This window comes from Podarcis pityusensis, assembly GCF_964106645.2.
Source record: "Podarcis pityusensis genome assembly, chromosome: 13".
Classification (NCBI taxonomy): Eukaryota; Metazoa; Chordata; class Lepidosauria; order Squamata; family Lacertidae; genus Podarcis; species Podarcis pityusensis.
Window position 1 is genome coordinate 55,250,827 of NC_138038.1, and position 15,484 is coordinate 55,266,310.

At 46.8% G+C, this 15,484-nt stretch overlaps 2 protein-coding genes across 3 annotated transcripts in view; one reads left to right on the forward strand and one right to left on the reverse strand.

Moving 5' to 3' along the window:
• The window catches only part of LOC308460984 (uncharacterized protein), a 165,564-nt gene that overhangs the window by 38,066 nt on the left and 112,014 nt on the right, over positions 1–15,484 (forward strand). Inside the window, exon 3 of the mRNA XM_080977530.1 lies at positions 306–378. The gene's annotated coding sequence lies outside the window, so the exon portion shown is untranslated. The remainder of the gene's footprint in view (positions 1–305; positions 379–15,484) is intronic.
• LOC308460999 (uncharacterized protein) lies at positions 707–5,822 on the reverse strand. 2 transcript variants are annotated; one of them, XM_080977568.1, is made up of 5 exons: positions 5,155–5,822; positions 4,886–4,967; positions 4,577–4,659; positions 4,099–4,225; positions 707–3,234 (listed from the first exon to the last, which is right to left on the reverse strand). In XM_080977568.1, exons 1-5 carry the CDS (start codon positions 5,554–5,556, stop codon positions 2,330–2,332), a joined length of 1,599 nt encoding a protein of 532 aa, XP_080833694.1. In that variant the 5' UTR covers positions 5,557–5,822; the 3' UTR covers positions 707–2,329. The 2 variants fall into 2 exon arrangements, with proteins under 2 accessions (XP_080833694.1, XP_080833693.1); XM_080977567.1 differs by having other exon boundaries at positions 5,140–5,820.

Sequence of the window (15,484 nt, forward strand, 5' to 3'; positions counted from 1 at the left end):
CCCCAGCAGTGAGAGCTCAGCGCCCCCTCAGAGCAGCCCCACTTTCAAGGCAGTTCCAGAAAGCAGCAATATTAAGCAGTGTGTGAGAGAGAGAGGAGCGGGCAGCTGAGGCCGGGCCGAGTCTGGAGCTGCAGTCCCTCAGAAACGCCACCAGGGGGCTGGAACTTCTCTCTCTGATTGGCTCCCGAGACTGCCAGCCAGAGGCGGGGGCGGAGCCAGCCCTTTTGGCGGGAAGATGAGAGGCGCCTTTTCTGAGGGAGTTTTGAGGCTGGAGCTGAGATGGGAGGAAGGGAGGAGGAGGAGAGGCTGAGTCTGAGGGAGAAGTGGCTCTGGCCTGAGGAGAATCTCGGGGGCCAGAAGAAGGAGAGGGGAAGAGGGGCTGAGTCGGGGGGGGGGGGAGACAGGCTGGGGGGGTCATTTTAACAGCTCATTTTAACAACTGAAGTTTAAGGAAAGCTGTGCATATGCTACTGGTCTACCTTATAGGAATGTTATAAAAGTTTTTTTTATATTAAGAACTTTGAAATGTACCACACGGAGGCTGTTTCCCCCCCATGTTGCGCCCACCCCCTCCTGCTCCCTCTTCCCTCTGCATTCAGGGGGCACAGATGGGCCTTTCACCAACCCCCCCCCTTATTCCCACTGCCACCCCAGAACTCTGACCTGAACACTTCACCCCCAACATAGTGAAGAATGAGGTGTGAGGTGGAGTACAACTGATTTATTAAAAATAAACACTAATTTCATGATAACTTGGTGTAGATAAGTTAGGGCTGCCATAAGTCCAGATTTTCTTGGATCTTAGCTAAATCAATAAAAAAATCAGGTTATTTTGGCATTGTCATAAAATTTGGGGGGGTTCCTAAAAAAAGCACAGCAATGTTGGGGTCTTCCTAAAAAATGCTCAACAGCTTTCAGGGTGTCCTGCTTTTTACTTTTTCAAATATGGCAACCCTAACATAAGTGTATGGTTTCAAATCTTCCAGTTTTTTCTGTTCATTCTTCATTACTTTAGTACTACTGTAACAATGGGTATTACAAGGATGTTCCTATACTAGTGAGTTCAACCTCCAACTGTTTCCTTGCAGGCTTTCTCCACCAGCCTGAGGGGGCCAGATCCAAGGTGATGAATAGATGGACTCCAGCTACAAAAGCTGAGACTGCGGAAGAGGACAGAGACCATCTTGGCTGTGAGTCCTCTAAGACCTTCTCCTTCCTTGCAGGCCTTTTCCCATGTGGCCTAGGAAAGTCCAGATTGACTCCAGCTACAAAAGCTGGAGCCACTGAACAAACACCTGGGCTTAGCAGGTTTGTTGTTGGTACAGGTTTTTATGGAGCACTTTGAAAAACGCTTCAGAATGTGCCATGCGGAGGTTGTTTCTCTCCCATGTATAATTAAAGCTCTGGTTTTCCCAGTAGTGATGTATGGAAGTGAGAGCTGGACCATAAAGAAGGTTGATCGGAGAATTGATGCTTTTGAATTCTGGTGCTGGAGGAGACTCTTGAGAGTCCCATGGACTGCAAGAAGATCAAACCTCTCCATTCTTAAGGAAATCAGCCCTGAGTGCTCACTGGAAGGACAGATCCTGAAGCTGAGGCTCCAAGACTTTGGCCACCTCATGAGAAGACTCCTTGGAAAAGACCCTGATGTTGGGAAAGATGGAGGGCACAAGGAGAAGGGGACGACAGAGGACGAGATGGTGGGACAGTGTTCTCGAAGCTACAAACATGAGTCTGACCAAACTGCGGGAGGCAGTGGAAGACAGAAGTGCCTGGCATGCTGTGGTCCATGGGGTCACGAAGAGGTGGACACCACTAAACGACTAAACAACAACAACAATTGCATTAAAAAGGACATTGAATATTAAATCTGTCTAAGGCCATCCTTTCGAATTCCCCGCCAATCACCTCTCACCCCCAGCATTCCAAACTGGCCCCTCCCCCTCCCTAGCAATGACCCTCAGCGTCCCTTCCAACACTACAATCTTATAATTCTATTATATTCCCCGCTGCAAGTTGTTTGATGGGAAGTGAAACTTTCAATCAAGATGAAGCTCTTTCCACATTTCAAGCACTATTAGGGTGTCTCTGTCATATGAATTCTGTGATGGGAAGTGAGTGTTTGCTTCAAGGTGAAGCTCTTTCCGCACTCTTGGCATTGAAATGGTTTCTCCCCACTGTGAATTCTCTGATGTCACAGAAGCGCTCTTCTTGCAGTAAAGCCCATCGTGCATTCTAAGGACTGATATAGTTTCTGCCCTGTATGAATTATTTGGTGGGAAGTGAGACTTTTCTTGTGGGTGAAGATCTTTCCACATTCGAAGCATTATTAGGGTTTCTTCCCTCTATGAATTCTTTGATGGTAAGACAAATATATCTTCCAACTGAAGCTCTGTCCACATTCCGAACACTGATATGGTTTCTCCCCTGTATGAATTCTTTGATGGGAAGTGAGATCAATATTCCGACTGAAGCTGTTTCCACATTCCAAACACTGATAGGGTTTCTGCCTTGTATGAATTATTAGATGGGAAGTGAGACTGGAGCTGCAACTGAAACTCTTTCCACATTCCAAGCACTGATAGGGTTTTTCTCCTGTATGAATTCTTTGATGGGAAGTGAGACGGTCCTTCCTGTCAAAGCTCTTTCCACAATGCAAGCACTGATAGGGTTTCTGCCCTGTATGAATTGTTTGATGGGAAGTGAGATAGGAACTGCAACTGAAGCTCTTTCCACATTCCAAGCACTGATAGGGTTTTTCTCCTGTATGAATTCTTTGATGGGAAGTGAGACGGTCCTTCCTGTCAAAGCTCTTTCCACAATGCAAGCACTGATAGGGTTTCTGCCCTGTATGAATTGTTTGATGGGAAGTGAGAGAGGAGCCCTGACTGAAGCTCTTTCCACAATCTAAGCACTGATACGGTTTCTGCCCTGTATGGATTCTTTGATGGCAAGTGAGATTATCTTTTCTCCTGAAGCTCTTTCCACAATCCAAGCACTGATATGGTTTTTGCCCTGTATGAATTTTTTGATGGCAAGTGAGATTATCTTTTCTCCTGAAGCTCTTTCCACAAGCCAAGCACAGATATGGTTTCTTCCCAATGGGATTTTGATGAGACATGGAATCGGAGCTGTTAGTGAAGTTATCTCCACATTCCAAAGGCTGATATGGCTTATGCACTGTGTGGATCTTCTCATGGTTTCCCTTGTTATTCATTTCTAATTCCTCAGCACCTAAAATGAAGAGAGAGATGAATTAGAGCATCAGGATGATATGAAGCCCCCAATTATTGAACAATGCTCATTAGCGCTTGTGAGAGAGGAAGAACTGAAAGGATTTAGATGACGAGCGTAAGCAGCGCACCCTTCCCTCCCTCTCTTGAGTTTCCTTTCTCCAGAGCAGGAGCCCAGGACCAGCTGCGTGTGTCAGGCACCCCCAGAGGTGCTTTCTTTGGGAAAACCTTTTGGCAGACATGCTGAGCTGCTTCTTCCCTTAGATACAGAAGCAGGAGGAACAGCTTCATGCCCATGGGAAGGTTCAGGAGAAGGGGGGCAGCCCCCACCATTCCTCCTCAGTCCAGCCCCTGACAATAGGAGAGGGGGCAGTGATTCCTACAATTTCTATAATTCCATCAAGATCTTCCTGCCTCTTTCTCACCTTGCCCATCTTTGGTCATCCTGTTTCCGTTTAACAACAAGGTGAAAGACTTGCGATTGTGAGCAATGATCTGAAGCTAGACATCTCTGTCTCCAACCTGCCTTTACACCCCCTTGCCAGGGGGTGGGTGGATCCCACTGGGGAGCTGAGAATCCTGCAATGAGCAACCCTATATTTCATGTGTTGATAATGCCTGATGTGTGTGAACTCAGGATATTCCTGAATGCCTTTCAGGATGCAGACACCATGGGGGCTTTCATGTCGTATTAGAGTTATGTCAATCTCATACAGAGATAAACCATATCATGAATTCAGATTAACACATATCTCCTGATACTCTAGGTGGCAAAGTTGAGATCCATCAAAATCTGGGAGGTTTTTGATCTAAAAATATTGACTGAATTTCTAAACAAGTATTATGACCAAACAGGGAACCTTACCGGGAGAGTTCATGATCCTCCAAGTCTCCTCCATGACTTCCTTATGCAGAGCTCTCTGGGCAGGATCCAGCAACGCCCACTCCTCAGCCGTGAAACAAACAGCAACATCTTCAAAACAAACTGGACCCTAAAAGAAAAAAGGTCCATTTCTTACACAACATAAAGATTATTTCCTGCACGTTGCTCTTTCTGCCTGCATTGCATTGATCAGATTTGTTTGCTGCATATTTTGACTGTGGGTGCATAATTTAATGTTTTGGGAATCTTTCATGCTGTTTTTAATGATGGGTATGAATCTTAGTGAAAATGGATGGAACTGTATGTTTATTTCTTCAAATCATTCTGTCTCTGCAAGCACGCTAGTTTTCCAGATTTGACAGAAGAAAAAAGAGGAGGGGAGAGATTCATTTGCCCCCAGAAATGCCCTGTCTCCCCCACCCCTCATTCTTCCCCCCTCCCCCAGGCTCCTTCCCCGCACCTGATCCGGTTCCTCAGCTGCTGCTTCCCCTCCACCAGGATGAAGAGATGGAGGAGGAGATCTTGCTGGCATCCTTCTTTCACCTGCGAGAGACAAAGGGAAGTGGGGAGACAGGAGTGCAGGATGCTTCTCTCAGAGGTACTTTCTGGCCTTTGTCCCCATTTCATATTTTACTTATGTTCAAATATATCTCATCTCCTTTGGCCTCTTGGCCCCAAGTGTCATACCGAAAAATACTGACAGAAACCACAGATTATTTTGAGAATAATAGGATGTGGCCAGACTGAGAAGAAATTCCTTCCTCCTTACCCAGTGGCCCCTCTCTGGTGTCCAACAAAGTCCTCTCTCCCTCAGAGGAATCAGGACCCGTTTCTGCAGACAGATCCTTTTCCTGAAAGAGCAACAAGAATTTGTAATAGAGAATGTGGGGAAGGGTTAGAAAAGGAGTGGCAAAGGGAAAAAAACTTCAGAAATATCACATCTCATTCCTTGGATGTTTCCAAAAAAGGATGGCCCTCCTGTTTGGAGCCCCTTGGGAGCATCCAGAGGAAAGTCTCTCTCACCTGCTTCTTCTCCACCTGCTTCCTCTCCTCTGCCTGACTCAGGAGGAAACCTTCGGCCAGGGCCACCGCCTGGGAACTGGTCTCTGCTCCGCATTCCCTCACCCAGCTCTCCATCTCCGGCGGAAGGACAGCCAGGAACTGCTCCAAGATCACCAGGTCCAGCATCTCAGCTTTTGTGTGCCTTTCTGGCTTCAGCCACTGGTGGCAAAGGTGGTGGAGTTGGCTGCAAACTTCTCGGGGTCCTTTGGCCTCCTGGGAGCAGAACTGCCTGAACTGCCGGCTCTGCGCCTCTGAGTGAAGGGTGTGCTCCTCTCCCAGGATCTTCTGCCCAGAGCCTTCCCAGAATCCTGCACTGCTTCCCGTTTCCATGACCGGGCCTCTTCCTGCTTCAGGGCCAGCTGAGTCTTGCTCATGCATCTTCACTCTCAGGAAGTCCCCAAAAGATCAGAAGGAACCCCTTGGGCCTCTGCAAAGTTCTGTTCATCTGAAAATTAGGTGCTGGCAAATTCTACAAACAAATACATTGTTCTGTTATAAAACTGATACACGGGAAGCAGAAGAAGGTGGTTCCCTGCGTAAGCGTAGATGAGTCTTGGAAGGAACCAGGACTGGACTGCACCCCAGCCCAGACTCTGAGCTTTCTTTAAGGAAAAAAGGAAGAAGTAGAAATCTTCTAGTTATAGTTTGAAACTATTTTTCCTAAAGTGTTTTAATGTTGAAATCTGCCCTGGAATCATAAGGTGAAGCGCATTTAAATACAGTGGTACCTCGGGTTACATACGCTTTAGGTTACAGACTCCGCTAACCCAGAAATAGTGGTACAGGTTAAGAAGAAGAAGAAGAAGAAGAGTTTGGATTTGATATCCCGCCTTTCACTCCCTTTAAGGAGTCTCAAAGCGGCTAACATTGTCCTTTCCCTTCCTCCCCCACAACAAACACTCTGTGAGGTGAGTGGGGCTGAGAGACTTCAAAGAAGTGTGACTGGCCCAAGGTCACCCAGCAGCTGCATGTGGAGGAGCGGAGAAGCAAACCCGGTTCCCCAGATTACAAGACTACCGCTCTTAACCACTACACCACACTGGCTGAAGTTTGCTTCAGGGTGAGAACAGAAATTGTGCTTCTGGGCCCAGTTCAAGGGACTCACAGGAGCCAAATATCTAAACAAAGCCCTCCTTTGCTATACCCCCCCTTGGGGGCTCAGGGGGGCAGAGGGGCCCTCTTGGTGGTTTCCCCACTCAAGAGCTTTGGGTGGCCAAAGAGAGGGCAGCCTGGTGGTGGTTCCTCTCTTGGGGAATTTCCTGCCCCCTTCTCCTCTTGACTGAGCTCTCGGATGCCTGCCCCACCCCACAAGCTTCTTTCACTGAACCCCAGAACTGCAGAGCTGGAAGGGACACCGGGGGTCATGTGACCCAGCTCCCTGCAATGTAGGAATCTCAACTCACACATCCTTGAGAGGTGGACATCCAAACTGCTCAGAAACCTTCAGGGAAGCAGAGACTCCTGCATTGCAGGGGGCTGGACTAGATGACCCTCGGGCTCCCTTCCAGCTCTACGATTCCATGTTCCTCTGATTCTCACAGGGGCCTGAATGGGAAGCCCCCCAGCAGGATGGGGCGCAAGAGCCCCTCTCTCCCCCTGCGCTCCTTCCAGCAACTGGGATTCAGCAGCATCTCTGGGGAGACAAGAAGCCAAGCAGAGCCCCTCCTCCCCCTCCCTGGACTTGGGGTCCCCCTGCAGCCCCGGGACCCCCTTCCCCCCACTGCGCCCTCGGGGAGAGAGAGAGAGAGAGGAGACTCACCCCAGGCAGAAGCTGCCCAGACCAGCGACCAGAGGCCCCTCTTTGGCCCCGGAGGTCCCGCCCCCTCGCCCCCTCTTTCCTGTCCCCTCTAGGAACCCGGCTCAGTTCCTCTTAACCCTTGGAGCGCCGAGCACCCCAGCTCTCCCGCCTTGCTCTGGAGGACCTGCCCCCTCCCGCAGGATTTCCGTCCGCTCTAGGAAGGCAGGTCACTTGCTTTTAACCCTTGGGACGGGGAAGATTTTCTTTTTTGCTTTATGAATATACCTTATTTCTATGGGTAGCCAGAATCCCATTGCTGATCCAGCCCCAGATCGCCTAATCCAGAGCAGTTCAGTTCTGTAGAAGAGAGGAATGGAAGCCGCCCAGAGTGGCTGGGGCAACCCAGCCAGATGGGCGGGGTACAAATAAATTATTATTATTATTATTATTATTATCATTATTATTATCTGGGAAGAAAAACCCAGAGGAGGTGCATCTTTAACGAGGAGATGGGAATAGCAGTGTCTATTATTCTGGATAGTATTTCAGACAGTCAAATGGTCCACACTGATGGATTTTAATAATAATGGTTAAAAATCGGGACCTTTGCCGCTCTCATAGATGGCAAACCAAGGTTCAGGCTCACTGATGTCATTGGCCATCTGAGAAAAGTGTGTGGAGAAAAGAGGAATGGAAATTCCAGTGATTCAAAATACATGTCACAGTCTCAGAAGAGAGCCAAGGCTCCATCCCAAAGAGTCATTTGCTTCAGATATAACAAAAAGGGACACATATCCCGATTTTGTGAAGCTCCAAACCAGCAAAATCCCCTTCATTTTAGCAACCAAATCAAAATCAGAGAAGCAGAGATCAAGAATGCAATCTTCTTTTGCAACAGAAGCGTCTAGCTGTAAACAGATGCGAAAGAAAAAGAAAGAACTCAAACCAGTGCTTGCTCAGTTATGGATGTTCTTCATTCGCTCTACGCGGGGCTGCCCTTGAGACTGACCCAGAAACTCCAGTGGGTGCAGAATGCTGCAGTGAGGCTCTTCACTGGATCCCTGCCATGGGAGAATATTCACCCAGTGCTTTTCCAGCTGCACTGGCTCCCAGTGGAGTACAGGGTCAGATTTAAGGTGCTGGTTTTAACCTTTAAAGCCCTTTGTGGCTTAGTGCCCTCGTATTTACGGGATCGCCTCTCCTGATCTGCCCCACAGAGGACCTTAAGGTCCATGAATAATCATTGTTTAGAGGTCCTGGGCCCTAAGGAAGTCAGGCTATCCTCCACCAGGGCCAGGGCCTTCTCAGTGGTGGCTCCCACCTGGTGGAACGCTCTGTCCCATGAGACCAGGGTCCTGCAGGATTTAACTTCCTTCCGCAGGGCCTGTAAGACAGCTATTCTGCCTGGCTTTCAGTTTGAACTTAGCCTGATCTTTTATTCCCCTTCCTTCCCTCCCCCTCCCCTTTTTATGAAGATTACCCGCTCTGCGATCCCACAGCTAACTCTCCTATGGTCTTCTCACTGGCCCAAATAGGACAAATTTAGCCAGATAGCCCTGGAGATCATCTAATGTTTATTGGATGGATTTTCCCCCTAAATTGATTTTTGAATTCTGAATTCATTGTTATTCATGTTTTATACTGTATTTTAGGCTGTTTTTTGTTGCATCAATTAAGTGTTTTAAGTTTGTTGTTAGCTGCCCTGAGCCCAGTTTTCTGAACCGGGAAGGGCGGGGTATAAATAAAAATTTATTATTTATTATTATTATATACTGTATGTGTTAGGATGATGATTTACTTGGCGGCCTGGACAATCTTAAGCTGTCAGTGGGGATGGCCATATTCCAATTGCAAATGGAGAAGCCATAAAGTGATACATTACAGGTTCAGGGACCCCAAACTGAAAGCCAAACAGTCAATGAAGAGATAATCATGTGGAGAGTGTCATATGTATGTCTCACACTTTGAATAAAACTCACCAGAAACCAACAGGCTACTATTCTAAGCACTTAATGCACAAACACTGGGTGCTGATGAAGACATTAAAGAACATTTATACTCTCAGTATAAAGACGCCTATCAGAGGCGCCTATCAGAGGAGGATCAAATTATCCTCCTGGGCGATTTTAATGCAAGAGTTGGGCAAGATTTCGATCTGGGGCCTGGGAATATTGGGAAAGGAGGAACTGGCAACAGCAACCAGAACGCAATGTTACTTTTGACAATATGTGCAGCGCACTACCTTGTTATTACCAACACACTCTTTCGACAAAACAAATTCAAAACATCTTGGAGGCACCCTCTGTCAAACCACTGGCACCTCTTAGACTATGTACTAATTGTCTGAGCTGAAGATTGAATTGCAACCTGGCCAGTGACCAAAGATGGCCAGGTGTGTGCAGAAGTGATTTGATGAAGAGGGCCTATGAGACTAATCTCTCAGAAAGCCAGACTGCAAACGTGGCACACAAAAGCCAGAAGGATGACGCAGACCCAGAACTCTGCGCTTTGGGACAACCAAGTGTGTAAGTTACATTACTGAGTAAACCTCTTTTCCCGCCACGCACTGATAAGAGAAGTACCAGGGTGCTAGATTTAATCTCCGGGGATGTGTGTGGTCCACCCAGGGGTGAATGTGCCATAGAAGTTCGTAGCTGTCGGGTTTTTTGCATCTCTGTTTTTTAGCTCCTTGGGATCTATGTGGAAATGGTTCATTGTGGTTGGACTTTTTTATGCTCCCTTCCAACTCTACAACTCCATGATCCTATGATTCTCACAGGGGGTTCAAGGGGAAGCCCCCCAGCAGGATGGGGCGCAAGAGCCCCTCTCTCCCCTTGCGCTTCCTTCCAGCAACTGGGATTCAGAAGCATCTCTGGGGAGACAAGAGCTCAGCCCTCCTGCATGAAGCCAAGCAGAGCCTCTCCTCCTCCTCCCTGCCCTGGTCCCAGCCTGGCCTCCTGGGGCAGGGAGTTCCATAGGCTTGACTCTGCACTGCACTAAGAAGCGCTTTCTTTTCTCTGCCCCCTCCCTTCTCCAAACATATTTCTTTGCTCTCAGGAAGTCTCCAAAAGATCAGAAGGAACCCCTTGGTTCTCTGTCAAGTTCTGTCTGTCCGAATGAGAGGTGCTGGCAAACTCTACAAAGGAAATATATTGTTCTGTTATAAAATTGACCCGCTGTCAGGAGAATAGAAAGGTTCTTTGAGCAAGTGTGGATGAGTCTTGCTAGGAACCAGAGTATGACTACATCACAGGCCAGACTCTGAGCTTTATTTAAGAAGGAAAGGAAGAAGAATGAAGAAGAAGAAGAAATCCTCTTGCTCTCCTGGAAGGAAAGTGACCAGGCCAAAAGTGGAGGCAACGGAAGAGATTTCTGTCCGATGAATGAGCCTGGAGGCTCCTGCCTCTCGGTGTTTTCAGCCCAGGGATAGAAGCAGAACAGTGATGGAGAAGTGAATCATTTGTTCCAAGTGTGGACACTAGTCTCTCTTGAGGGTCCTCATCCTGGGCTCCTCAAGAGTTGCTCTCCCTCCCAGCCCCTTCAGGACACATTTCTGCTTCTAGCACTTTGCATCTCCAACATCTCCAGACAGACTCCTGGGGTGGGATCCCTTTTTCTTGTTCTGAGGGCCAAATCCTGATCTGGCCAAGCCCCTGAGGGCCACATGCATGAGACTAAGGTTCATGTGGGCGGGAAAGTGCTAAAAAGCAAGTAAAGCACAACTCAGTTTCTTTCTGTCACTGCAACTTGTTTTAAATGGTTTTAATGGTGTCCTCTTCCCTGGGAACTTAAGGGAAAGCATGGGTTATAAAATAATAATAATAATAATAATAATAATAATAATAGTGTTACACAGCTTAACCCCCGCAGAGCCAGATATGCGTTGCTATTTGGAAACCCCTGAGGAGTGGGATTGCCAAGAGAGAAGGGAAGTGACGGAAAGGGAGCCCCAGTTTTAAGCAGAGAAGGAAGCTGGGCTGCGTCTCAGAACTGAGTAAAGGAATGAGGGGGAGGAAAGAGGAACCGAGTGAAGCATTTCACCTCCTCTTCTAGGAACCTGAAGTGGAACTACTGATTTTTAGCCAGAGAAGTTGAAGAGAAGCTGTGCGTTTACTTCTTTGTTTTAACGCCTGAAAGCTCTTTAGGTTTAGTGTCATTAATAAGTTCACTGTTTCCTGAAAGGACCCAACTCCTGACCCTTCTTTGTTTTACCAACTTGGTTTTGTAAATAAAACCTTTCTTATCCGTTCAACATCTCCCTGAGTCTCCAAGCATCTAAGGTTTCCCTCACACAAAATCCAAGAGAGAACCTGTGGTGGTTAAATATATATATATATCTAGGTCCCCTTCATGGATCACTGCCTTGCCGTGGCGAAGGGGCTTGAAGAACTCAGAGAAGCTATGAACTATGCCGAGCAGGGCACCCAAGATGAACAGGTCATAGTGGAGAGTTTTGACCAAACGTGATCCACCTGGAGTAGGAACCGGCAAGCCACTCCAGTATCCCTGCCAAGAAAACTCCATGGACAAAGACAACAGGCATATAAAAGTTATGACGCTGGAAGATGAGCCCCTCAGGTCAGAAGGTGTCCAACATGCTACTGGGGAAGAGCGGAGGACAAGTACAAGTAGATCCAGAGCTGATGAAGCGGCTGGGCCAAAGCCGAAAGGACGCTCAGTTGTGGATATGCATGGAAGCGAAAGGAAAGTCCAATGCTGTAAAGAAAAATATTGCATAGGAACCTGGAATGTAAGAACCATGAACCTGGGTAAATTGGATGTGGTCAAAAATGAGATGGCAAGAATAAATATTGACATCCTGGGCATCAGTGAGCTAAAATGGACGGGAATGGGCGAATTCAGTTCGGATGACTATCATATCTACTACTGTGGGCAAGAAATCCGTAAAAGAAATGGAGTGGCCCTCATAGTCAACAAAAGAGTGGCGAAAGCTGTACTGGGATGCAGTCTCAAAAATGATAGAATGATCTCGATACGAATCCAAGGCAGACCTTTTAACATCACAGTAATCCAAGTTTATGCACCAACTACTGGTGCTGAAGAAACTGAAATTGACCAATTCTATGAAGACTTACAAGACCTTATAGAAGTGACACCAAAGAAGGATGTTCTTCTCATTATAGGGGATTGGAATGCTAAAGTAGGGAATCAAGAGATAAAAGGAAGAACTGGCAAGTTTGGCCTTGGAGATCAAAATGAAGCAGGGCAAAGGCTAATAGAGTTCTGTCAAGAGAACAAGCTGGTCATCACAAACACGCTTTTCCAACAACACAAGAGACGACTCTACACATGGACATCACCAGACGGGCAACATCGAAATCAGATTGATTATATTCTCTGCAGCCAAAGATGGAGAAGCTCTATACAGTCAGCAAAAACAAGACCTGGAGCTGACTGTGGCTCAGATCATCAGCTTCTTATATCAAAATTCAAGCTTAAACTGAAGAAAGTAGGAAAAACCACTGGGCCGGTAAGATATAATCTAAATCAAATCCCTTATGAATACACAGTGGAAGTGAGGAACAGGTTTAAGGATTTAGATTTGGTGGACAGAGTGCCTGAAGAACTATGGGTGGAGGCTCGCAACATTATACAGGAGGCAGCAACTAAAACCATCCCAATGGAAAAGAAATGCAAGAAAGCAAAGTGGCTGTCCAACGAGGCCTTACAAATAGCGGGGGAGAGAAGGCAAGCAAAATGCGAGGGAGATAGTGAAAGATACAGGAAATTGAATGCAGATTTCCAAAGAATAGCAAGGAGAGACAAGAAGGCCTTCTTAAACGAGCAATGCAAAGAAATAGAGGAAAACAACAGAATGGGAAGAACCAGAGATCTGTTCAAGAAAATCGGAAATATGAAAGGAACATTTCGTACAAAGATTACCATAATAAAGGACAAAAGTGGTAAAGACCTAACTGAAGCAGAAGACATCAAGAAGAGGTGGCAAGAATACACAGAGGAATTATACCAGAAAGATATGGATGTCTCGTACACCCCAGGTAGTGGGGTTGCTGACCTTGAGCCAGACATCCTGGAGAGTGAAGTCAAATGGGCCTTAGAAAGCACTGCAAATAACAAGGCCAGTGGAAGTGATGGTATTCCAGCTGAACTATTTAAAATTTTAAAAGATGATGCTGTTAAGGTGCTACACTCAATATGCCAGCAAGTTTGGAAAACTCAGCAGTGGCCAGAGGATTGGAGAAGATCAGTCTACATCCCAATCCCAAAGAAAGGCAGTGCCAAAGAATGCTCCAACTACCGCACAATTGCACTCATTTCACACGCTAGCAAGGTTATGCTTAAAATTCTACAAGGAAGGCTCAAGCAGTATGTGGACCGAGAACTCCCAGAAGTGCAAGCTGGATTTAGAAGAGGCAGAGGAACCAGAGACCAAATTGCAAACATGCGCTGGATTATGGAGAAAGCTAGAGAGTTCCAGAAAGACATCTACTTCTGCTTCATTGACTATGCAAAAGCCTTTGACTGTGTCGACCACAGCAAACTATGGCAAGTTCTTAAAGAAATGGGAGTGCCTGATCACCTCATCTGTCTCCTGAGAAATCTCTATGTGGGACAAGAAGCTACAGTTAGAACTGGATATGGAACAACTGATTGGTTCAAAATTGGGAAAGGAGTACGGCAAGGCTGTATATTGTCTCCCTGCTTATTTAACTTATATGCAGAATTCATCATGCGAAAGGCTGGGCTGGATGAATCCCAAGCCGGAATTAAGATTGCTGGAAGAAATATCAACAGCCTCAGATATGCAGATGACACAACCTTGATGGCAGAAAGTGAAGAGGAATTAAAGAAACTTTTAATGAGGGTGAAAGAGCAGAGCGCAAAATATGGTCTGAAGCTCAACATCAAAAAAACGAAGATCATGGCCACTGGGCCCATCACCTCCTGGCAAACAGAAGGGGAAGAAATGGAGGCAGTGAGAGATTTTACTTTCTTGGGCTCCATGATCACTGCAGATGGTGACAGCAGTCACAAAATTAAAAGACGCCTGCTTCTTGGGAGAAAAGCAATGACAAACCTAGACAGCATCTTAAAAAGCAGAGACATCACCTTGCCAACAAAGGTCCGTATGGTAAAGGCCATGGTTTTTCCAGTAGTGATGTATGGAAGTGAGAGCTGGACCATAAAGAAGGCTGATCGCCGAAGAATTGATGCTTTTGAATTATGGTGCTGGAGGAGACTCTTGAGAGTCCCATGGACTGCAAGAAGATCAAACCTCTCCATTCTTAAGGAAATCAGCCCTGAGTGCTCACTGGAAGGACAGATCCTGAAGCTGAGGCTCCAATACTTTGGCCACCTCATGAGAAGAGAAGACTCCCTGGAAAAGACCCTGATGTTGGGAAAGATGGAGGGCACAAGGAGAAGGGGACGACAGAGAATGAGATGGTTGGATGGTGTTCTTGAAGCTACCAGCATGAGTTTGATCAAACTGCGGGAGGCAGTGGAGGACAGAAGTGCCTGGCGTGCTCTGGTCCATGGGGTCACGAAGAGTCGGACACGACTAAACGACTAAACAACAACAACATATCTCTAGGAGTCATAGAGAGTTGGAGGGTTTGCCTCAAATGGTGGAAGAGTCATGACAGGAAGTATAACTCAGGAGGAGAATGAATTCCTGCAGAAAGTTGTCTATTTTGTGAGGGAAAGAGAGTTCTGTGAGGAGAAGGCCCCACCGTGACCCAGGACTCCTGAAGGGAAGAGAGAGTCAGGCAGAAGCAGAAACGGAGGGAAAACCTCTGAGGGAATTTCAGTCAGGAGACAAAATGGAGGAAACCCAAACCTGACAGAGAAGCTCAGGCTTTGAAGAAAACAGATTCAGTTGGCGGGAAAAAGGCGGACAAGGAAAAAGAGGCTGCGCTGAAGAGAAAACGTCAAATATTGTGAGCCAAAACTCAGGCGGAAGATGCAGAAAGTGAGACCTAGAAAGAAATGTCCCTCCGTCTGGAGATGAAGGCAGAGAAGGGAGAAATGAATTCCCTCAGGGGGAAAAAGGGGAAATTCCCAGAGACCAGGCGGGAAAATGGAGGGAAGAAGGAGCCTTTCTGCTTGGTCTTGAAAGGACTCTGTTGCCCCAAAGGGGAGAAAACGGAAATTGCTTCAGAGACGCTGGTCAAGCGGAGCAGAGCCGGCCGGGGAGAGAGTTATGGGGAGGACTATAAATGCAATTAATAATAATAATATTAATAATAATTAATAATAATAATGGCAGCCAAGGAGGGGCTGAGGGGATTGAGGGATCTGAGGGCCAAGATGGTGCAAAGAGAGGCCAGAATCTGGCAGGGAAATGGTGGCCTGGAGGCTGAGGCGAAGGAGGCAGGAACTATTATTATTTTATTATTATTCATTTAATTGATTTTCATTTTATGAAATGACAGGAATTAGGGTGCCTTTGGGCTGTTTATCTATTCCCACTTGTGTCTGCCTGAACCCACATTCACACAAGTGAATACAGATGCCTTTAATCTGATTATTCTTGCATTTGGAAGCTGCCTAGCAGAGATCAGAAACTCTGGTGCGGTTTTTAAT